The 24,600-nt window shown below is 45.7% G+C and overlaps 1 protein-coding gene across 1 annotated transcript in view; it reads left to right on the top strand.

Moving 5' to 3' along the window:
* LOC144667688 (uncharacterized) overlaps positions 1-24,600 on the top strand; it is a 106,751-nt gene that overhangs the window by 34,857 nt on the left and 47,294 nt on the right. Inside the window, exons 6-13 of the mRNA XM_078529141.1 lie at positions 2,914-2,981; positions 4,981-5,034; positions 8,212-8,481; positions 9,492-9,533; positions 16,339-16,401; positions 18,850-18,885; positions 19,929-19,979; positions 22,840-22,929. Coding sequence (XP_078385267.1) covers positions 2,914-2,981; positions 4,981-5,034; positions 8,212-8,481; positions 9,492-9,533; positions 16,339-16,401; positions 18,850-18,885; positions 19,929-19,979; positions 22,840-22,929 — 674 coding nt within the window. The remainder of the gene's footprint in view (positions 1-2,913; positions 2,982-4,980; positions 5,035-8,211; positions 8,482-9,491; positions 9,534-16,338; positions 16,402-18,849; positions 18,886-19,928; positions 19,980-22,839; positions 22,930-24,600) is intronic.

Genomic DNA, 24,600 nt, shown 5'->3' with positions numbered 1-24,600 from the left:
CCACATCTGGAGTATTGTGTACAGTACTGGTCTCTTTATTTAAGGAAAGATGTAAATGCATTAGAAGCAATTCAGAGAAGATTTACTAGACTGATATAAGGAACAGGCGAGTTGTCTTATGAGGACAGGTTGGATAGGTTAGGCTTGTATCCACTGGAATTTAGAAGAGTAAGAGGCGACTTGATTGAAACCTTTACGATCCTGAGAGGTCTTGACAGGGTGGATGTGGAGAGGATGTTTCCTCTTGTGGGAGAATCTAGAACTAAAGGTCACTGATTAAAACTAAGGAGTCGCCCATTTAAGACAGAGATGAGGAGAAATTTTTTCTCTCAGAGGGTTGTGAGTCTTTGGAACTCTCTTCCTCAAAAGGTGGTGGAAGCAGAGACTTTGAATATTTTTAAGGCAGAGCCAGATAGATTCTTGATTAACAAGGAGGTGAAAGGTTATCGGGGAAAGGCAGGAATGTGGGTTGAGGGTACAATCAGATCAGCCATGATCTTATTGAATGGTAAGGAGTCTCGAGGGGCCAAGTGGCCTACTCCTGCTCCTAATTCGTATCTAAATTTGTTTGTAACAGCCCACAAAGAACAGAGTCCTGTGTCACACGGCTGCTTGGGATGAACCTTGACAAAAAACACTCTTTCCAGACCTTCTTTGAAAGGTCATACCCATCAGCAACAGTAATAGTAACAGGAGAGAACAAACATACTAAACCAGAGGCGCCTGTGGTGCCTTAACCCAGAGGAACCTCCCTACAAGGTGATGATGAGCTTTGGGCCTATTAGTAACAGGTGGGAAAGTCGAGCCTCCATAATCAGCCATTTACACAGTTCGTGTGGACTTTTCATGTATAACAGGGCAGGTCACCTTTGAGCAACACCAATCCTAATCTCTTTCCTCTAAACAGGAAGCAGGGTTATATGTACAGGCCAACCCATTTTATTTGTGATATCCTGCTCCTTTGAACTAGTCAAAGTTTTCTCCTGGCAGGACTATAGCTGGGCATTTGCCCCATATTGAAGAACATTGTTATTTTTAGCAAAAGGCACCATGCCTTCACTGCTAATGGGGCCGCTGCGAATTTAAACATTTAAATAAATGACTTGCATTATGCACTGGAAAATAACTTGGATGTAGACTTTGATTGAAAAAAAATTGTATAGTTATAGCATAACTTCTAGCCAGGAATAAAGAGCTATGTAAGGCCCTGATTGGATCACACCTCAAGTACTTTGAGCAGTTCTGGGCACCACCCCTTAGGAATGATGTGTTGATCTTGGAGGGAATGCAGTGTCGATTTACCAGAAGGATATCTGGATTCCAAGGGTTAAATTCGGAGGAGAGACTTATTACCTGGAATTTAAAATGATAAGAGGTGATTTTGATCAGGGTTTTCAAGATATTAAGAGGAGCAGATAAGCTAGGTAGGGAGAAACTATTTTCCCTGGTTAAAGAGTGTCTAGGACTAGGGGCAAAGTCTACAGATTACAGCCAGACCTTTCAGGAGTGAAATTAAGAAATACTTCTACGTACAAAAAGCAGCAGATGTTTGGAGCACTCTTCGAAAATGATAATTAATGCTAGATTAATTGTTGATTTTGAATCAGAGATTGATAGATTTTTCTTAAGCTGAGGTATTAAAGCACATGGGGACAAGGTGGGTATATGGAGTTGGATGGCAGAACAGCCATGATCTCATTAAATGGTGGAAGATTCGAAGGGCCATATGATCTACTCTCTATGTTCGTATGTTCATATTTCACCCAGTCCAGGGGAAAGAGACCACAGTGTAACCAGTTGTGCTTCAATAAGTTTGTGGGTTTTTCTACTGCTTCTCACATACAGGCACAGCTTGGCTGTCAGCAGGCTGGCCCATGGAAGATCCCATGCAGGCACCAGGAGCAGGTCCATCTTACTCATCAGCCATATACACAACAGGGCGTTCCTTTACCACTCAATTACAGACAGCAAAAAGAATTCCTACGCATAAGAAGTGTACACAATAGAGAGTTTTCCTAGTGTCTTGACCAACATTCTTATCTGCACTTCATAGTAAGTTATTTGATATCAAACCCATTGAGAGGATTGGAGGATGTGATAACAGGCTCTAGCATGTCACCCTTGGTGACATCATCCACAAATACATTGATGGCACCCAGCACTTCTTCACCATCATATGTCTCGACTCCTACACAGCTTCTGATTTGCCATGTTGCTCGAGCACCACCTGACACTGAATTGTGGTGTGCTATTGACTCTGAGCTGAGTTTCCGACCCTGAGTCCTCTCTATCACCAAGATCATCTACTTCTGCCTACATAACGTCGCCCATCTCCGTCCCTACTTCAACTCATCTGCTGCGAAAATCCTCACCTGTGCCTTTGTTCCCTTCAGATTTGACTGCTCCAGTGCTCGCCTGGCCAGCCTCCCACATCGCACCCTCCGTGAATTTGAGCTCATCTAAATCTCTTGTGCTCGTAACTCACGTCCAGAGCCAAAGGAAACCTGCCATCCTTACTTGAACTGGCTTATCTCTGACTTCCAGCCCCACACCAACATGCTTGACTCTGAAGCGATCGGTGAAATGGCCTTGCAGCCGTTCAGCTGATTCAAAAGTGCAACGATCCCTGCCTGACAATGTTGTGTGGGAGCACCTTCACTACACAGGTGGTAGTGGCTCAAAAAGAAGACCCTACCACAACCATTTCTAGGCAACCCAAAATGGACAATAAATGTTGGCCTCGCCCAGCAACAACCACACCCTGAGAATGAATCATTTTAAAAATGATATGTTACATTCAGTGTTGCTTTAGAAAAATGATAGTGTGAGAAACACAGAATATATGTAGAACTTGACAATAATATTGATAAACAATCATAAAAAATGATGCTAAAATGATTTATTTGATGCTAGATGTGGAGGAAGGCAATGACATCAACTCCGAAGATGAAGAAACATCACCATTGCCAAAAGAAGGCAAGGTAAATTGAAGTGGAAGAATTGTCTAGAATGTTCTACGGTGGCCCTTAGCTCATCAAAATTAAAATGTCAACTGACAAATAGGTTTACTTGTTACTGGGCAGAGATTTATTATTTTTCCCCTCCAAATTTTCTCATTTCCCTTTAGCCTTAAGTCTCTTTCCACCATTAATTCTGTTCCAGCAGAGACTGCAGACAGTAAAAACGGAAATTGCTGGAAATACTCAACAGGTCTGGCTGCATCTGTGGAGAGAGAAACCAAGTTAACGAGTTAAAAGAAACAAATAAACCATGTTATGATCCTAGGCCAGACCCCCAGGTTTTACGTAAGATCCAGTTAGGGACCAATAACGTTTTGTTTAAAGTAGACAAAGTTTGAGATTCAAGACACTTACTAAGTGAATAAAGCTGCAAGATTCCATGGGTTTTCAACAAACAAAAATAAAGTTTATTATACAAGGTCAAAAGATAAAACAAATTACATTATCTATCTTATGCTCTAACATTCAGGGTTATATGAGGTACATGTGAATTAACAGGCAAACTATGGCCCAACACACCACACTGCACACTATGTGGCAAATGTGACCAAGACAGAGTCCATGGATTTCACAACAACCCACTCAGACATCAGTAAACACTGTGAGTCAACAAATCTCACTGAAATTCTGTCTCTCTCACGAGGAATTCCAGTCTTCCCCTTTGAAGATCTAACCTGGGAATTCTCTCCAAAAGTCACTCCAACTTGGACAGCATCAACAATGGCTCACCTTGTAGGGCTTCAATCTCATCTCTAGAGGCTCTGTTCCCCTGGATTCCCAAGCATGCACTCAAGCACCAACTCACAAGCACAACCTCAGCTGTTCGGCTGTGCCAAGCAGAAACACCACTGCTCCAAAGGGGCACCTTTGTCCCATCGGCCTGCAACATGGAGTCATGAACATTCGGTTGCCACCTTCAGCTAAAGTCTGCTCCCTGCAGCCCTTTTCCTGTTTGGAGCCTGTTTCTCTGCTCTTCTCTTTTTAACTGAACTGGGACATTTTGCTGTCCCTGACCCTGTTCCCTCTCTGGGACTCTTCTTTTGGGATCTCTACCCGACCCCTTTCCCTGTCCTCTGCCTGGGACACCAGTCTTCCATGGCGCTTTCCTCCTGGACACCTGACCCAGATTTCCAAGCTTTTTTTTTTCTTGCACAAACGCGAACATAACATAAAAACATAAAAATTGTAGAACAGCTCATGTGCAGCCCGTTCCCGAGGTCCGGCGGGAGTTGAAGTTCCTGACCCCTGCTCTCAACAAGGTAAGTACAGCTTTCATAACAACCATTACCACTCCCTTTGACTCTGCAGGACTAACTCTTTGCCATTCAGTCTCTCCAATCTATAGCAAACCTTTTGTTTATTTTCCCACCCTCTCCCATTTCGCTTGCTTAACTTTACCAGTTCTGATGAAAGGTTAACTCTGTTTCCCTCTCCACAGATGTTGCCACATCTGCTGAGTATTCTCAACGTTTTATGTCTTCATTTCTGATTTCCAGCCGAATTTTTTTGCTCCTGGACCATGGACCATGTTGTTCAGTGGTAGGAGCAACAGTTCGAAGGTGAAGAGACAGAGTTTCAGTCAGATTGGTTGATTCACAGTGTTCACCGACATCTGGGTGGGTTGTTGAGAAATCCATGGACTCTGCCTTGATCACATTTGTCTTTTGTCCTATTTGCCCATGAGGACTGAGAGGCTTGCTAGGCCATTTAAGAGTCAACCATATGTTGGCCACATGTAAGGACAGCAGATTTCCTTCCCTCAAGGGAATTATGACAATCAACAAATAGACTTTTAATTCCAGATTTTTTATTGAATTCAAATTTCACCATTTGCCATGGTGGGATTCGAACCCAGGTCCCCAGAGCATTACCCTGGGTATCTGGTGTACTAATCCAGTGATAATACCAGTAAGCCACTGCCTCCCCTGATGATATTTCTTTTTATGTATTCTCTTGGCAGGATGAAGTTGGTCCATGTGTGTGTCCTGTGTCCCCTGGACCTCCAGGGCCAAAGGTATGGAAGTGATAGATGAAAACTCAGCCATGAATGTTGAATACTCAATCAGAACAGGAAAATCAGTCAGTGATAACTGTCCCCGTCTTGTAGTCCGAGTGAAAGTTTTATGGCCTGGATATTTTGGAGTTTCCTTTCCCGCTATCTGAGGAGTTGGCAGCAAACACATCCCCACCGATACTGGCTGCCCCACAGCCATCTAACACCCCAAGCAGCATTAATTGACTGGAGATGGGACTTCCGCCCCTCACTGGGGAGCAAGACCCGCCTCAGAGAGATGCCGGGCAATCTGATTGGCTGGCAGCTCTCTACTCCCAGCAGCACCACAAGCAGTCCCCTGAGTCTAAGTCCCAGGAGTGCAGGACTAGGTAAGTGTAGGGGGCTGAGGAGGGGAGGCGAGGCCTGGGGGTAGTGGGCAGGGGTGGAGTAGGTGTGTTGGTGGAGAGGTGGGGGAGGGGAAGGGAAGCACCCACAATGGCCAGACCTTTTGGAGGGGTGTCAGATGTTAAAAGGAGGCCATTGATGGAGGTGATCCCACCCTCCACCCCTCCCCCCCCCCCCACCCCCCCTGCCCCGCCCCAAAGGCCTGAGCAGGGTCACTTTTCGGGCTTTCCCCCACTGCCCCTGAGTTCCTCCTGCCAGCCTGAAAATTGAGGCTGGGTGGGAAATGGCCATAGGTGGTCATTAATTGGCCACTTAAGGCCCTCAACTGGGGCAAGAGCAGGCGGACCGGCCGAGGCTTTGCCCGTCCCACAATAAAATTGCGGGGAGGTCTGGGTAGGTGAGAGCCCAGTGGGAAAGATATCCGAAGAATTTTATAGCCACTCATCGCCTGCCTACCGACGGGAGAACATAAAATTCTGCCCCATGGCATGTTCTTCGCACTGTGTACAAAAGTCAGCCATTTTAAAGTTGTAGTTAACAAGAGATTCAAATTGGCAAAGTTTTTCTTATTTCAGAATCACGTACAGCCAGTTTAAATTCTATAATAATTAACAATAGACTTTGTGTGTTTCTATTGAACCGTTAATAGCCAATGCAAGTATTCGATAATCTGTGTGGTGCTTTTGTTTAAGCAGTAGTTGCTTTCGCATTTTGCAATGCTCATCTTCTAAGAATAAAGTGATAAAGGTTGACTTGCTCAGTCCTGTACGAGCTATTGAAGAGAAGGCAGAATTGCTGAAAGAAAGGATGAAGGGACTAGGCAACATGGACTTGTTCCAGTCAATGGCAAGAATTGCTGAGTCTAGAATTGTGATGGTTCCTCAGGGACCAACAGGTCTTTTCTTTTCTTCATTCACTGAATATGGATGTCATCGGCAGGGCCAGCCATGTAAGACGATATTAGGACAGATGGCCAAAGGCTTGGTCAAAGAGGTTGGGTTGAAGGACCTTCTTAAAGGAGGAGAGAGTCAGAGAGGTTTAGGAAGGGAATTCCAAAGCTTAGGGCCTTGCAGCTGAAGGCACAGCCACCAATGGTGTGACTCTTAAAGTTGGGGATGCTCAACAGGACAGAATGAGATAGACACTGTGATCTCAGAAGGTTGTGGAGCTGAAGAAGATTACAGAGTTGGGGAGACATAGGGAGGATTCCCAAAGATGGGTTTTTAGGACAATCATTTCATCATTAAGTTTAATTTTACTAATGTTAGCCTGGATTATTAAGAAGCTCCTTAAAAAATGGAAACCAATATACATAGAATGATACATCACAGAAGGTGACCCTTTGGCCCATTGTGCATGTGCTGGCTCCATTCTTAACTTCTGAAAGTTAAGATTGCAACTGATTCCATCACCCTTTAAGACAAGATATTCCAGATCACAACTCACTGAGTAAAAGAAAAGTCGCCTCATCTCTTGAATATGTTGACCCATCCTGTGTTATAGTTTCATTTTCTAGCACTTTGCTCAAGTGACAATTTGTGACATGGATGCCTAGACAGTGAGTCTCAGCAAGCTTTTCAGGGGGATGGTAGCCTAATGGTAATAAAGCTACCAGATTGTCCTAAAACCCATCTGGTTCACTAATGTCCATCTGGGGAGGAAATCTGCCCTGCTTAATTGGTCTGGCCTACATGTAACTCCAGGCCCATTGCAATGTGGTCGACTCACTACCCAGCTAGTCAGTAGCATCAAACCGCTGCAGAAAAATGCACTGTGGGTCTACCTACACCACATGGGCTGCAGTAATTCAAGAATGTGGCTCACTACCACCACCTCAAGGGCAATTAGGAATGATCAACAAACTCTACTGACGCTCACACCCCCAAGAATGACTAAAAACAAAACTGCGCTGGGGGGTCTCTCAGCCAAACTCAATTATGTCCTCACCTGCCCTCCTTGCCCCACACTTTCCAGCAACCAGCCATGGTTAGCAATTAAGTACAGGAAACCCCAGAGGATTTTTTCCCCCCTCCTCAATAGTCCAGCGGTGCTGAGGTCAGCTATGGTGCTGCTCCTGTTATTTCACCTGAGGTCAGTGAGCTCAGCATAGAATAGGAATTAAGAGTGTTGCCTTTCTTGGAAATGCCGTACATGACAGAGGGTTTGTCATGGAGTCTCCAGGAGATAAAGCATCATCTCCAGGAGATTAATGGTGAGATAAAAGCAAAATACTGTGGATGCTGGAAATCTGAAATAAAAACTGAAAGTGCTGGAGATAGACAGCAGGTCTGACAGTGTGGAGAGGAAAACAGAGTTAACTTTTTCAGAACTGAGGTAGAGCCATATTCGACTTGAAATGTTATCTATGTTTCTCTCTCCGCCGCTGCTGCCAGGCTAATGGTGAGACCCTGTCAATGTGCTAACTCAGTCCCAAAGGCACGGGCTCAGCGCTGTAATGCAGCGGGCACGGGCTCAGCGCTGTAATGCAGCGGGCACGGGCTCAGCGCTGTAATGCAGCGGGCACGGGCTCAGCGCTGTAATGCAGCGGGCACGGGCTCAGCGCTGTAATGCAGCGGGCACGGGCTCAGCGCTGTAATGCAGCGGGCACGGGCTCAGCGCTGTAATGCAGCGGGCACGGGCTCAGCGCTGTAATGCAGCGGGCACGGGCTCAGCGCTGTAATGCAGCGGGCACAGTCAGAACTACAGCCTTACTCGGGTCTCTGGCATTCGGAGAGATAAATCTCATCAAGGTGAGTTGGTTCGTTCACTTAATGAATTATTTTTTTCTGGCAGGGAGATCCTGGGCTTCCAGGCCGACCTGGTTTACTTGGAGAAAATGGACGTCCAGGCCCGGCAGGTCCAGCAGGTCCAGCAGGTTCAACAGGTCCAACAGGTCCAACAGGTTCAACAGGTTCAACAGGTCCAGCAGGTCCGGCAGGTCCAGCAGGTCCAGCAGGTCCAGCTGGCCCTAAGGGACTACCAGGCCCAACTGGCCCTCCTGGCCCAGCGGGATTACCTGGACCACCAGGATCCAGAAAAGCAACAGGCTGGTTTGGAACGACAGTGAGTTCCTTTCATACTTCCATTAATATCGAGACGTGACTTTGTGACAACTCTATTTGATGTGCTATCTATATCTTTCATGTATATCTGCAATGTTTTTCAGGTAGGTTGTTATAAAGTATATGTGCTCTGGGGGTGGGAAACTTTCCTACTTTACACCATGAATTTCACCGAGCACCTGTGAATTAGGTGCTGGTTAGAGACACTCAGTCAATGCTGTACTGCAGCAGAAACAGACATAGTGCTGTAATGTAGCAGAAAGGGAGTCATTGCTGTAATGCAGCGGGCACTGAGTCGGCGCTGTAATGCAACAGGCATGAACTCAATGCTGTAATACTGCAGGCACAGTCGGTGTTGTAATGCAGCATACACCATGCCATTATTGTAATAAAGATTATGGCTAAATATATTATGAAATTTGTGATTAAAATAACAATCAAGTTTATAATAGAGGCAGAAGTAAAACTAAAGGTCTCTGACCAACGAAGTTGTTTATGGCTTTTGGATCAATGAAAGGAGAAGAAACTGTCAGAGCCAATGGTGCTAAATGAGCAACCTGGGATCAGCCGCCTGTTATACACAGTTGACTGCAATGGAACTGAATGTCAGATGGTCTGGAGGACGGGCGACCCATCCAATATCACCTGTTTTGTGCCACTGCCCAAGATGAATTTTCACCTCAGAGTGTCCCAGTTTATTATTTCTGACCATTTCCTGCGATAACAATTCAGCTATTTTGCGAAAATATAAATTTTGAAAAATTCCTGAGATACCTCAAACTAAGACATAGAAAAGGAAATTAAATGTAATTATTTAGAGACCAAAAGTCAAATATAACTAAAGACTTATATAAGAATAGGATGACATTTCCTACGGGTACTATAGGGCTAATGTTGCAAAACTATACTCCTGCAATGTAACCTTCTTGTAGTGGGAGACAGCAGAGAGAACAAGGAGTCCTTTAGAAAAATTTTTTTTACAAATATAATAATATCTATTTTCTTTTTCAGAATGAAGAAGTTTCTAGAAGCTCTGGACCACCGGGACCAGTAGTAAGAGTTGGGCTCAAAATGCCCTTAAAACCTGTTATATTTGTATTTAAAAAGAAACTTGCATTTATATAGCGCACTATTAGATCCCTCAGGGATTTCCAAAGTGCTTTTCACACAATGAGTTATTTTTTAATTGAATTCTGTAGGCAAAACGGCAGCCATTCTGTACACAGCATAACCCCACAAACAGGAATGAATTGAATGTGCAGTTAATCTGTTTTCGTGATGTGGGTCGAAGAATGATTGTTGGCCACAACACTGGGGAAACTCCCCTGCTCTTTTTTTTTTACATTGTGCCTTGGGACCCTTAACAATCAACTAGATCTTTGGGATGCTTAACAATGCTGTGTAGGCCAGACTGTGGTTTACTATCTCATCCAAGACCCTACCCCAGTACAGTTCTGAAGTGTCATCTGGATTCTGTGCTCGAGTCCAGGAGGGGTGGGGGGGGTTGTTGTTGGATCCAAGCCGATTGGTGAAGCCAAAACCAAGACACAGAGCTTTTCTTTATTGAGAGAGTTTATTGACTTATTCAGTCTCACAGCTCTCCTCCCACACAACCCAGTGTCCCAGCTACCCCCTATTCACATGTGCTCAAAGACAATTAATACCCATCACCTGTTTCTCTTAAACTTAACAATGTCATTGACATTGACGAGCCTTATGAATGTACTTTTTAAAAAATATTCGTTTGTGCGATTTGCATTGATATAAGCGCACTATTAGACCCCTCAGGGATTTCCAAAGTGCTTTTCACACAATTAGTTATTTTTTTAATTGAAATCTGTAAGCAAAACCCCGAAGTGGCCAGTCAACCACATTGCTGTGAGTCTGGAGTCACAGGTAGGCCAGACCAGATGAGGATGAGAGATTTCCTTCTCTAAAGCACATTAGTGAACCAGATGGGTCGACAACAGTTTCATGGCCATCAGGTTTTAATTGAATTCAAATTCCACCTTTGGTCATAGTGGGATTTGAACCTGGGCTTGTGGATTACCAGCCCAGTAACAATACCACCACCTCTCCATACTTGACATTAACAAATCTTAACAATGTAATTAACAAGACATTAACGGGTGTGAGCGGAGGCACAACCTTCTGCCTCATATCCTGAGTGTTACCAATTGCATTATGGTGACATTTAAACCTGCAGGGGTACAGCCTGTAGAGCACAGAGTCCTGTGTCACAGAACTTCTCGGGATGAACCTCAACAAAAACCACTACATCTCTCTCCAAATCTTCTTTGCAAAGGCACATTCCACAAGGAGGTGAACAATGGTCTCTTCCCTTCCACAGCCACCTCGAGGGTAGCGCGCAGAGGAAGTGAGACTCCTGGCGTGTAGGAAGGATCTGATGGGGAGGGCCTTTCTCACCACCAGCCAAGCTACATCTTGGTGCTTGTTGGAAAGTTCTGGTGATGAGGCATTCTGCCAAATGACTTTGACAGTCTGCTCGGGGAACCATCCCACAGGATCCACCCTCTCCATTTCCCTCAGGGCCTCTAAGACGTTACGTGCCGACCACAGCCTGATGGACTTGTGGTCAAAGGTGTTTCTCTGCATAATTTTTTCCACGAGGGACAGGTGGTACAGCACGGTCCAACTACTTGGAGCGTTCCGCAGCATCGTGGCCAGACCCATCCTTTGACACACCGGGAACCTCAGCACGTAGTGACACTTGGTGTTTGCGTACCGAGGGTCTACACACAGCTTGATGCAGCCACACACAAAGGCGGCCATCAGGATGAGGGAGAATTTAGGTACGTTTTTTCTGCCTTTACCTAGAGGCTTGTACATCGCGTCCCTGCGAACATGATCCATTTTTGATCAGATAAAGTAAAAGATGGCTCGGGTGATCGCCACCATGCAGGAGTGTGGAATGGGCCGGACCTGCGCCACGTACAGCAACAGCAAGAGGTGCCTCACACCTGATGACCAGGTTCATACCCGCAATGGAGAGGGAGCATCGCTCCCACGTGCCCAGTTTTCTTTTCACTATAGACACTCACTCCTTCCAGTTTCTAACACATGCCCCGGTCCCTCCGAACCATATCCCCAACACCTTCAGGCAGTTAGAATCGGTCAGCCCAGTTCCCAAAGAACATGGCCTCACTCTTACCATGATTTACCTTGGCTCCTGAGGCCAGTTCAAACTGGTCTCAGATGTTGATAGGACAGTGGATCAGAGCAGAAGATAGCGACAGTGTAAAGTTTGTGTTTAGTACCATATTTGTATAATTTGACCTTTGTACAATTTCACAAGCTGTTAGGTTCAAAGAGCTGTTGAGACCTGGGCTCACTTGTGAAATGTATGAATAAATAAACTACAGGGAGGCTTTGACCTGAGGGCCTCCACTGCCTGGGATCGTCACTCCTCTTATGCCCGGATCCTTCCTGATGGACTCAGCAAAGGGTTCTATGCAACACACAAACAGGACAGGGTAGAGAGGGCAGCCCTGCCTGACTCCAGATTTAATCGGAAAGCTATCTGATTCCCACCCATTGATTGAGACTGTGCTACTGATGTTAGTGTAGAGCAGTTGGATCCAATTGCAAATTCCCTCCCCAAACCCCATTTTGGAAAGCACATCCCCCATGTAGGTGTGCGATATTCTGTCAAAGGCCTTCTCCTGGTCCAGGCTGATGAGGCAGGTATCCACACCCCTGTCCTGTACATAGGCAATCGTATCCCTGAGCAGCACGAGGCTGTCAGAGATCTTCCTGCCCGGCACAGTGCAGGTCTGGTCAGGGTGAATCACCAATTCCAGAACGGATTTGACCCAATTGGCGATGACCTTGGACAGAATCCTATAGTCCACATTCACCAGTGAAATGGGTCGCCAATTTCTAATTTCCTCCCTTCCCCCCCTTGTGCTTGTAGATGAGGGTGATGATGCCTTTCCTCATGGATTCTGACATGCTGCCGGCCAGGAGCATACTCTCGTACACTCCTAGCAGGTCTGGGCTGATCCAGTCCCACAGAGCCGAATACAACTCCGCCGGCAAGCCCTCGCTTCCGGGAGTTTCACTCTTCTCGAAGGACTCAAGGGCCTTAGTCAGTTTGTCAGGAGTTAGTGGTTTGTTCAGGCTCTCCCGCGTACTGTCGTCTAAGACCTCCGTGATAGAGGAGAGGAGGGACTGGGAGGCCGTGCTGTCTGTGGGCTTCACGTCATACAATCCGGCATAAAAGGATTTGCTGATCCCCAAGATGTTGGACTGCGATGACTTTACTGAGCTGTCTTCTCCCTTCAGGCTGCTGATCACAGAGCTCTCTCTCTCTGTATCTTTTGGACGAAGAAACGTGAGCACGTCTCATCCTGCTCCACGGAGTGCTGCACAGTCAGAGGTGCTGATTTTTTTCGGATGAGACGTTAAACTGAGGTTCCATCTGCCTTTTAAATGGATGTAAAAGATCCCATGTAACTATTCTAAGGAGAGCAGGAATTTCTCCCCACTGACCTGGCCAATATTTATCCCTCAGCCACTAAAACAGATGATCTGGTCATTATCACATTGCTGTTTGTTGGAGCTTGCTGTGTGCAAAATGGCTGTCATGTTTCCTATATTATAATTGTGACTGTACTTCATACGTAATTAATTGGCTGTAAATTGCTTTGTGCTATTCTGAGGTTATAAGAAACCCTATGTAAATGGAAATGAGACACAGTCCCTCCATCCCTCTGATCTGTTTGAGGCTGAACCAAGTTGCTTGTAACCTTGGTGTCCTATTTGGCAATGAGATGAGTTCTCAGCCGCATATCCAAGCCTTCACTAAGACTATCTGCTTCTACCTACATAACACCACACAATTCCACCACAGCCTCCACACATCTACTGCTGAAACCCACATCTGTGCCTTAGTTTTAAACTTTAAACTTGATTCTTCCTGTGCTCCCCTGGTCGGTCTTTTCATCCTCCATAAATCTTGGCTCATCTAAAACTTGTAATGCCCATATCCGAACGTTCCTATCACCCATCACCCCTGACTCCCAGACTGGCAATGCTTCCATTCTAAAATTCTAACCCTTGGTTTCAAATTTCTCCATAACCTCACCCCTCCCTATCCTTGTAATCTCCTCCAGACCCACAGCCCCCCCGAGATCTCTGCGCTCCTCCAATTCTGGCCTCTTGCGCATCCCCGATTTTCATCACCGCCCCATTGGAAGCCATGCCTTCAGCTCTCTTGGGGTGAATCCTCTCAGATTTGTACTAAGTGGGGTAGTGGGCATGAAAAAAGCCACAATGACGGGTTTTCACACCATATCATTCGCTTCCTACCTCATTAATTTTGCAGCCACAGGAAACTCGCTGGCCGGCAGCCCCTGAATCACCCATCATGCCGATACCTCACCATTTCCTCACTCCGGGTGCCACGTCTAAACTGCAGTTGCCCACAGAGTTCTCAATGCCTGCAGCCCAGGACTGTTCCAGTGAAGACATGACACTCAAAGCCAAGAAGGGTTCAGTGACCCGTCACTGGAATGCCTTTCAGAGGCCCGCCGTGATATCCCCCACCCTCCTGCTCTGGCCACAGGAGGTCTAGCAATCTCACCACTCCAGCTTGGGAGGTGGGGACAGTGGTGGTCAGTGCCAAGGCTGCACTGGCATCTCACTCACTGCCAGCTCAAGGGACATCACCACTCACTCTCTCTCACACACCCTCACATCTCCATCTGGCCTCATCCCTTCTGCAGACTGCCTCCTCAGCCCTCACCATCTTGAGACCACTTGCACAGATCAACATGTGCCCTCCCCACACACACACCCTGGGAAACCCCCCCCCAGTACAGCCCTCGTCCTGCAGCCTCTTCCCTTGCCTGAGGCCACTTCTCCCCCTTCCCCAAGCAAGTACTAGCCCAGCAGCTGTTGAACAGGCACCCCCCCCTCCCATCGCCCACCACAACTTTATGGCTGGTCTGGTAGGTATAGACCTGCCCATGAGCCCCCCTAAAAGTGATATGGTGAAGCCTGGCGCTGATGACCACGAGTGCTGCCCGAAGCAAAGTGGGCAAACAAACCTCAAAACCCCGAGTGAAGTGTAGCTCACCAGGTACACGTCACTTATGAAGCACGTCGGTGTGTAATCGTACTGACATACCCGGAGATCCAGTGTTGGGGGGGATGATTCCGGCGAGCAGGGCTTATAATGAGATGCTAAAGTATTGAAATTAGGGTCCCGACATGCTGTGCCGGCCATTGACGAGTGGAGCGGACAATTACAAACTAGTTTCACAACAGCGTAAAACCAATTTTTGGCCGCCTCACCATATTGTCCGCTCACACCGCCAAACATGGCCGCCGGCAACAGGAGTGGAAAATTCCGCCCTTGTTCTTTAAAATCTGCACCGTAGCATTTCCACCCCAAACCTCTCAGCCTCTCTACCTCCATCCTCCTTTAAGACGCTCCTAAAACCTCCCTGTTGTCCTGACATCTCCTTATGTGACTCACTGTCAAATTTTGTTTAATGCTCCTGTGAACGGCCTTGTGACGTTTTACTATGTTAAAGGCTCTATGTAAATGCAAGTTGTTGTTCATGATAAATATGTCCCCCACAACATGCTGTTCAGTCAAACAGATCGAGAAGGTACCCTGGTTTAATTGTCAGCCTTGGTGCTCTTATTAGCTGGGGTCGAATTAGGGATGTTAAAATCAGCCTCTAAAAATTGGAGGGGGTGGGTGTATAAGTATTGACCACAGGTTTAATTACGCTACATTTTAGCCCTGATTTTTTTTTTACAAAACTTAGCAAACAATTTCTCAACAAGTCTGCCCTGCAGGGCAGTGAACCTAATTTCAGGAATTTTGATTGTGTACAGGGCACTTGGTAACAGCCAATGTCAAATACTGCCACCTACTGGGTCTGGTCAATAACTACAGATATAGTGCCTCAAATCTGGCTATCCGAAAAACGCCCAAAAACCAGACTTTTTTTTAAGCTGCCATGCATGAATTTTAATTATTGTTAGATGAGTAAAATAACGTACCGGCTTGTTTGGTTGGGTGCTGCATTGGCACGGTCCACATCGACTAGTTATCGGCTTCCTGCGCTCTGAGTGGCCCTTGACCCCAGCCTGAAACGTCTGACCCGAAAACCGGCAAAAATCCAAAACCCGGCACGAACACGGTCCCGAGGCTGCTGGTTCTGAAAAACTGTACCTATAGTACCATTCACCGCATGGCAGTTATTATATCCAATTGCTGCTTCTTAAATTCTTGAAGCAGCCTGGTTCGAAGCTCGAGATTATGAAATTGAACGCGAAACATTAATCTCCAGGTCCTTTAAAATTCCCCTCTTTGCTATTTTAGCACCAGCTTTAACTGGGTGGCCTGTAGGTTAGACACTGACCGCCCTCCTTTGTCCGCTGAGTTCAAACACTTTGCTGGTTGCAGTGAAAGTCGCTGGTAACCCCAGAGGACCATAGGCTGCTCTCTCATCACAGAGTGACGACTGGTGGTGAGTTTAAAAACAAAAATTGCTGGAAAAACTCAGCAGGTCTGATAGCATCTGTGGAGAGGAAGACAGAGTTAACGTTTCGAGTCCGTATGACTCTTCAGCAGAACGTGGTGGTGAGTTTAACCTGAGGGTCACCACACTGGCGAGGGGTAAGGTTGAGAAGGTGGGGCCTTCATGGATGACCTCAGCCGGTACGGGAATTGAACCCGTGCAGTTGGCGTCACTCTGCATCACAAACCAGCGTTCCAGTTTTAGTATATGTGCTGTCGAAGCGAGCACAGGCTGGCTGCAATGGCGCTATGTCAAACAGTGTTGGGCAGTCTTAATTATTTCCTCTTCTTCTGTCCTAGGGCTTACCTGGCGAGACCGGTTTCCCGGGAAACCCAGGCCAACGTGGACCATCGGGACCACTGGTCAGTATCGCATGATGTAAGATTGAAGTAATGTAGACATTGATGTTTAATGGTCCTTTCCCTCCCTGGTGCTAGTGTAGAAATCATTAAGGTTCATAAATTACTCCTGACCCCTAATCACAGATTCTGATGCAGCATCAACACATTGTGTACACACACACACACTCACGCGTACACACACACGTACACACACACATGTACACACACACACGCACACGTACACACGTACATACGTAAGTACGTATGGGAGAGATGGTGGCGAGTGTTAATGACAGTGGTTATAGTAACCCCGAGACCAGGGTAATGCTCTGGCAGCTGGTGAAATTCAATTAATAAATCTGGTATATAAAGCTCGTCTCAGTAATGGTGACCATAAAACCATCATCAATTGTCGTAAAAACCCACCTGGTTTGCAAATGCCCTTTAGGGAAGGAAATCTGCCATCCTTACCCAGTCTGGCCTACATGTGACTCTAAACCCACAGCAATGTGGTTGACTCTTAACTGCTCCCTGAAATGATGCAGCGAGAAACTCCGTCCAAGGGCAGTTAGGGATGAGGAACAGTGACACTTGTATCCCATGAAAGAATTAAATAAAAAACATTCAACACAATGAGTATTATCTCTTGATACCACCACTGTTAATACATGGAACTAAATTAAACAAATGTCTGTCTTCACTGTATTTCTATAGGGACCAGTTTCAAAATACAGCTTTTTAAATTAGAGTTCCTGATTTATGTAATGAATGACTCTAGTGGGGAGAGGCACCTTTAATGGGTGCTGGGACTCTGGTTTTTCTGATCACTCCTCTGTGCCATGTATACCAGTCGGTGCCATGTTCAATTCCCCAGCTTCTGCTGAGCTGCTTTCATTTATGGCCAAGACTGGGACGTCCCAGTTGGCCTTACCAGCCTGAGGCCACAGTCCAGGTTTCAAGGCCTGGCCACTATCTAGTGACCCGTGCTGGATGTCACAGGACAGGGGAAGGATTGGGCCGGTCTGTGATGCTTTCCACTGTTGAATAGCCCACCATGAAATGGCGGAGAGCTGTTGGCACCTGTTCAAGAATAACCCAGCAAGAGTATAACCCAGCAAAAATTACAATTATAGGAGAAAATGGCATGGGTGGGAGGGAGCATTATCTCTTTGAGAAAAGAATGCAGCTTTAATTCTGATACGCGTCTGTTGTAACTCAAGAACTGTGTGAAAACAGAAACTGAACGAGTGCATAAAAATCTTAAAGACACACTTCTTAACTCGATTATTATAAATGGGGAACATTCACAACTTAAAATCTGCTCCAGCTCAGTTCCTTTTTCAGTTCTTGAAATCCATTTCCTCCCACACCCTCAGGGCTGAAGATTTGGGCCCTGGTGAGAGTAGGTGGGGGTTGTGAGGTGGTGGGGGAGGGCGGGCGAGCAGAGCAATGAAGGTGGTGTGTGTGCGTAAATTAGCTCCATCAGCCGGCATTCCAGTTCCCTGGCCCCATCCCGCTCCCAGGCCATTTTCCCGGAGACAGGGTGGGATGCGGTGTAGCAGACCAACCTGCCTGCAAGTGGCAAGTAGCCACTTAAGGGAATTAAATAGCCTATTAAGGCTGAGCTACATTGGCTCCTGTTAAGGCAATGCCACAATTTTAAACCTCTCATCTGTGTTTAATAGTCCCTCCACGGCCCACCCATCACCATCTCTGTGATCTACCCATCCCCACAACCTCACTGAGATATCTGCACTCCTCTAATTCTGTCTTCTTGAGCATCTTAATCGCTCTACCATTGATGGCTGTGCCTTCAGCTGCCTGGGCCAAAAACTCTGGAATTGCTTCCCTCACTTTCTACCATTCTACCCCTACTTATGCCTCTCTACCTCGTTTTTCTCCTTCAAGACACTCCTTAAAACCCACCCCTTTGATAGGGTGGCCAACCCTCCAGGGTTGACCTGTAGTCCACAGGAATTGAAGATTAATCTCCAAGACACTGCTGTGTGGAACCCTGGAGAAAAATCATCAGGACATCAAAACAAAAAAACGCTTTTCTCATTTTCTTTGAACATTTCTCTTTACCAGATATAAAAATATTGAAAATGGGGTGAAAGGTTTGTTTGGCTGGCAGTCAATCATCTTTCAGTCGGGTAATGAACCTTTTTGCTTTCCAATTGGCCGTGTGTCACAAAGATGGATGCGTTGGCCGACTATTGGCTGGAGTGTGGGGACAAGCCTATATGTTGAAACTTCCAGGAATACATTTAATCTAAGTTGGCAACCCTACTCTTTGACCAAGCATTTGGTCATCTGACCTAGAGTCTCCTTATTTGGCTCGGTGTCATATTTTGTTTAACGTTTCTGTGAAAGGCCATTTTATTATGTTAAATGTGCTGTATAAGTAAAAGTTGTTGTTGCTGTGTTTCGTATTATGCTGATTAACTCACATTTAAGTTATTTTCATAGGGGCAAAAAGGAGACAAAGGGGATACAGGGCCCAAGGTCAGTATCTTATTCAGAGACTTAAACCATTTAGCAAAAAATTATAAAAAGGAAATTAGGATGGCGAGCATCAGGCAATAAGTGTCTATATAAACAGCAGCTTGATTTAGCTAAAACAATTAATAAATTAAGCATGAATTACTGGAGCTGGACTCTTGGTCCTCAGGTATATAGGCTGCCAACTATTGCTATATTTTTTGTCGTCTTACACTTCTGTAAAACACCGTGGGTCATTTTACCACACTAAAGTTACTATATAAATCCAAGTTGTTGTTGGTAATTTATTTTGTTACAGTAGGGTGATGTTAGAGGAGGCACACCTCACAATGCAATAACCTCAGGCCTCAAGGGCCCAATTTACACCAAGACCTGACAATGGCATGTTTTTAAAGGAAGTATCATGGAACCCCAGACTAGGTTTGGATGTTCCAGCAAATTCCCTCTTAACTAGCATAATCCACACTCCATCAAAAGAAAAATGATCATCAGAAGAGATGTTACAGTCAACGCTCTACTTGTGCCAATTCCTGTGGTTAATTATGTTGCTGTTGAATGTGTACTCCTCCTCCTCCTCCTCCGTCAGGCACCATGCCCTAACCATGGACTTCCATTGGATTGGTCCATGATGACGCTTGGCAAAGTCTTGCAGTGGTTGGCTGTTGCCTTCTGCAGTCTGGCTGACCAGGAAACTCTCCCGCTCTTACCACCTGCCATCAGGTGTACTGGAAGGATTTACAGGCTAATAGCCAACCTGTTTGGCCAAGTTATGGATGCAGCTTCTGTGAAGTGTGCACGACCTCCCAACCAAAATGGTTCCCTTTTTAATTTTAACCTTTTTATTCCCTCTTAAACACTGGGCTGAATTTTACGCTGGCGGAATGATAAAATCCTGCTCAAGTCAATGGGCTTTTGAATGATGCGCTGCATTTACAGCCTCGCCTCCCCCACCCCCACCGCTGTGACGGGGCCATAAATTTCCGCCCACTGTTAACTCTTTTCTGGATTAAAAACAAGTCATTTTTCTGACCTTTCTGCTTGTCTAGGGTGAAGAAGGGCAGCAAGGACATCCGGGGGTTTCCCATCCTGGTGCCAAGGTAACGCTGACCGTTTACATGGAGAACAATAATGGATATTTCACAGTATTAAATAAGGAACACTAGGGAGTGATTTGTTCAGCAACAGCAGACACTGTGGAGTGATAATAATGAAAATATTAGGAAGTGATTGAAACTGGGGAATGATGATACAGAATAGTGTATGTCAGAGATGTTTTATGTAGAAAATAATAAATACTCAGAATGATTACGTAGCAAAGGCAACTCAAATTTCATTACAAATATACTGTCAGCTGACGGTGTCGTTTCCTCCTTGTTATGGAATGATAATCTAACTGATAAGATCACAGTGCTTACATCACAGTCATTAATCTTTAATCTTTACTCCGGAGATCGTTATATCTTAATGCCCTGACGTGGTGATCTAGTTACATGACAAATGAAAGCAGCTTATTACAGGAGCTGAGACCATTCAAGGGATTTTCTGTAAGCCTTGACAATCCACCCCCAGTTGGGTTTATATGAAGGAATCTGGTGCTCACCTCACATCAAATACTTCACTACACTTTGCATCCAGCAACCAGCAGGATATCTCAGGGCAGATGACAGTTGCTGTAAATCAGACAAGCAGCTGGCCAGTTTGGTATGAAAAATTTCTGGATTGCACACAGACACTTGGACATCATATTTCATAAATGGAGTTATTTGCTCAGGAATCATCTAAATGATCCTGATTATCGAAGGTCAACAAAGACTTTGGATGAAGCCAGATATGTCTGGATTTATCTTCTGTCCCAATTAAACTTTGCACCCTCAAACCAATGATTTATTGTTTTAAAAGAGTTCTTTTTTTAAGATGCTCATTCACGATGGAAGATGTGTCCTCCATGTTTGGAAATTCCACCTTGGTTATCAGGCAATGGTTGCTCAGATGGAATTTCCTGTTGTCCAGAGGTTGAAAGCCATTTCAATGTTGAACACATTGACTTTTGTTGACTTTGTTAAAAGTCATCATTCTTTTTTTTTGGTTCTGTTTTAAACTTGCTCTCCCCTTCTCTCCTGAGAACATGATTCCACAGAGCGCCTCAGCTCTCCACAACCCTGGTCTAAGTGCTCACTTCCCATGCGTGTCCTAAGAAAGTGAAATGATGTTGGGCTATTTGTTTACCTTAGGCATCACTGCTAAGCCTGAACCTGGCCTGACCCAACACAATCTCCACAAGACCATTCTTTCCGGTTACTGAGTGGGATACACCAGCGGAAGTACCGCCTGGTTTAATTTCCCCTGTCAAACTCAATGGCACTGAGGCCCAGTGTAGCATCCTAGCTGAGCCTGGTTGAGGTCAGATATCTCAGCAAAGATAAGGGATTTATCCTGGGCCCCTTCTTGTCAGAATGGCTTAAGTTGTACCAGAGGGAAACTTTACACACAGGACCACTTGGGGAGCTGTGATGGTGTTTTTCACATTCTGAAAGAAAGATTTACGCTCATATAGAGCTTTTCACAGCCACCATTTAAAAGTGCTTTACAACCAATGAAGTGCTTTTTGAAGTGTAGTGACTGTTGTAATGTGGGAAATGCAGCAGCCAATTTGTGCACAGCAAGCTCCCACAAACAGTAATGAGCAGATAATCCTTTTTTTTTTGTGATATTGATTGAGGGAAATTATTGGCCAGGACACCGGGAATAACTCCCCTGCCTGAACATGTTTTTTTTCCCTCCACTTTTGACCTTTCTCCCTTTCATCAATTTGTCCGTGTTACTCCCCACGTTGGACGGGGGCGGTAATCTTGAAGAGGTACCGGAGCAGTTGGTTGTGCTCTCCGCCTACTTTTATCATCCACGACTGGTGTAAGGAGTCCCGGGGATGATGGACATCCACCAGTTTCAGAGCAACGCTCCATGTACACTGCCACTCAGGCAAACCTTAATCCCATCCTCAGGAGGTCATCCTTACAGCACGACAGTAAATATTTCTTCACCAGGCTATCTGAGGCCTCAGTGAGCAGAATTGCCAATTTTGGTGCTGAACTATTGGCAGTTTTGTGCTGTGACTCTTGCACATAGACTGTCTCTCCCAGGTTGTCCCAAAGCAGTTTGCCACCAATTAAGTATTTTTGATGTATAGTCGCAGTTGTTAATGTAGACAACACAGTAATCATACTGTGCACAGAAAGCTCCCATGAACACCACTAGGAATTGGACTGAAACTGGCCATAGGTCATTTTATTTAGGCTTGGACATTTAATAAAGAGAGAGAGGGAGAGAAGATGTGTGTGAATTAGCATAAACTGGACTCTAACTTGAGTCCCTGAGAGGAAATGGACTATTGCAGCTCATGTTCTTCTGTTTCATCCCTGATCCAATTACCTTCCTATGAAAATTCCCATTTTCGTTCAACGTATAGAAAGATCTGCATTTACGTAGCATCTTTATCCCCAGAAGTCCCAGAGCCCTTTAGAACCAATTTGGGGAGTAGCCATTTTGTGATGGAGGAAAAGCAGCAAGCGAGTTGCATGCAGCAAGACCACAAACAGCAAAGTCATAATGACCAGATTATCTGTTTTAGAGATATTCGTTGAGGGGTAAATATTGGGCAGGATGTCAGGCACAACCCCCCCTGCTCTTCTTCGAAATGGTGCCATGGGATCTTTTACGTACACGAGAGAGCAGACGGGACCTTGGTTTAACATCTGATCTGAAAGGCGGCACCTCGGGCAGCCCAGCCCTCCCTCAGTACCACACGGGGGTGCCAGCTTAGGTTTTGTGCTCAAGTTTCTCGAAGGGAACTGGAAGCCACAACTCTCATGACTTAGAGGCAAGAGTGATACCCACTAAACCACAGATTTGGCTGGTGGTAAATTATCTGACTGAATTATATTTTTTTGATGTTGACAGGGTGAAAAAGGTGACGTTGGACCTCCAGGGTCTCCAGGTCAAGCACCGCTATGTCCAGATGGTTCAAGTTATCCCTGCAGAGAGCACATTGTAAGTGATAAAGAGGTTTGTTTAAGTCAGTACTTCCTTTTTCTAACATTTCCCATGAAGTTGTTTGTTATTTTGTTCCTTATCCAGTAGTTCCCCCTTCCATCCCCACCCTCCCTTAGCAAAATAGACAAGATGGCAAGTTGCCAAACTCAGGCACTACCCACAATAATTTATAATCTCCAGCTAAGAGAGGCACAAACATTCTCCAATGTGGGTTTTCAATGAGTCTTTTTCTCTTCAATTCTTAGCCTCCAGAGTTTTATTTTACTCCAAAAAATAAGAGACTCATCAGCTGGTGATGCTTTTGAGGGCACATCGTATACACTGAGGGCAGAGCGATCGCACCAAATGCCATCAATGAGAGAGGCCTGAACTACCTCCATGGTCGAACCCCATTGCAAGATCTTTGGAGAGCAGCCAATGAGTTTGGAGCGGTGGGGAGGGGATCAGGAAATTCAGCACCTTCACTACAGAGCCGAAGTGGGGATTGGAGGGAATCTGGAGGACAGGATTGGCTGGGAAAATCCTAATGGGGCCAGAAGGAATATGTATGTTCCCCCTGGCCCAGCTGCAGCTGCTTTATTTTGCCATTTTCAGGCTGACCTGCAGCGATCTCTTTGATGATAGGCCCACTCTAGACCCAGCAGTGCATGCTCTACCCTTTGGTACTGAAACATTGAATTGAGGTCCTACATACATACCCCACTCTGTATATTCAAGCGGGCCAGTTTTGACTGTTCACCAGTTTCTCAGTCTGCTCCAAAATTGCAGCAGGCAGAACATTGGCAGGAACAAGCTGGCAAATAAAACACCATAATCTTTGGCCCATTATCACATCATTCTTTCCCAGTAGCTGGTATAACCCTACTCGGCAGGACATTGCAATGTTCCCTTAAAGCCCCTGTAGTGCTCGGGGACCAACTTAACCACTGTGTGCTACTCATTATGACCCTGGCTTTCATAGAAATATAGAAACTAGGAGCAGGAGTAGGCCATTTGGCCCTTCGAGCCTGCTCCGCCATTGATTATGATCATGGCTGATCATCCAGCTCAATAACCTGCTCCCACTTTCTCCCCATACCCTTTGATCCTTTTCGCCCCAAGAGCTATATCTAACTCCTCCTTGAAAGCATACATTTCCATGTGCAGATCATTCTTCAAAAATATATATTCTTTCATGGGATTTGAGCACTATTGGCTAGGCCAGCATTTGTTGCCTGTCCCTAATTGCCCTTGAAAATGTGGTGGTGAGACACCACCTTAAACTGCTGCAGTCCATGTGCTGTAGGTACATCTACAGTGCTGTTAGTCAGGGAGTTCTGAGATTTTGACCCAGTGTCAGTGATATAGTTCCAAGTCAGGATGGTGCATGGCTTGGAGGGAACTTGCAGGTGGTAGTGTTCCCATACGTCTGCTACACATGTCCTTCTAGGTGATAGAGGACATTAGTTTGGAAGATGTTGTTGAAGAAGCTTTGGTGTATTTGCTATAGTGCGTCTTGTTTTTAGTGCATACTGCAGCCACTGTGCATTGGTGGTGGAGGGAGTGCATGTTTTTTAAGACATCCCCTTAAAGCAGCTGGATGACCTGAACAGTGCTTCTTTAGGATGGACACCAGAGAAACCTGTACACACAACCTGGGCTTTCTGCTCTCCAACAGCTCTTGCACAT

The sequence above is a fragment of the Cetorhinus maximus genome, chromosome 25 (genome assembly GCF_964194155.1).
Source record: "Cetorhinus maximus chromosome 25, sCetMax3.hap1.1, whole genome shotgun sequence".
In the NCBI taxonomy this organism is placed as follows: Eukaryota; Metazoa; Chordata; class Chondrichthyes; order Lamniformes; family Cetorhinidae; genus Cetorhinus; species Cetorhinus maximus.
This window is presented reverse-complemented; position numbering and strand designations above follow the sequence as displayed.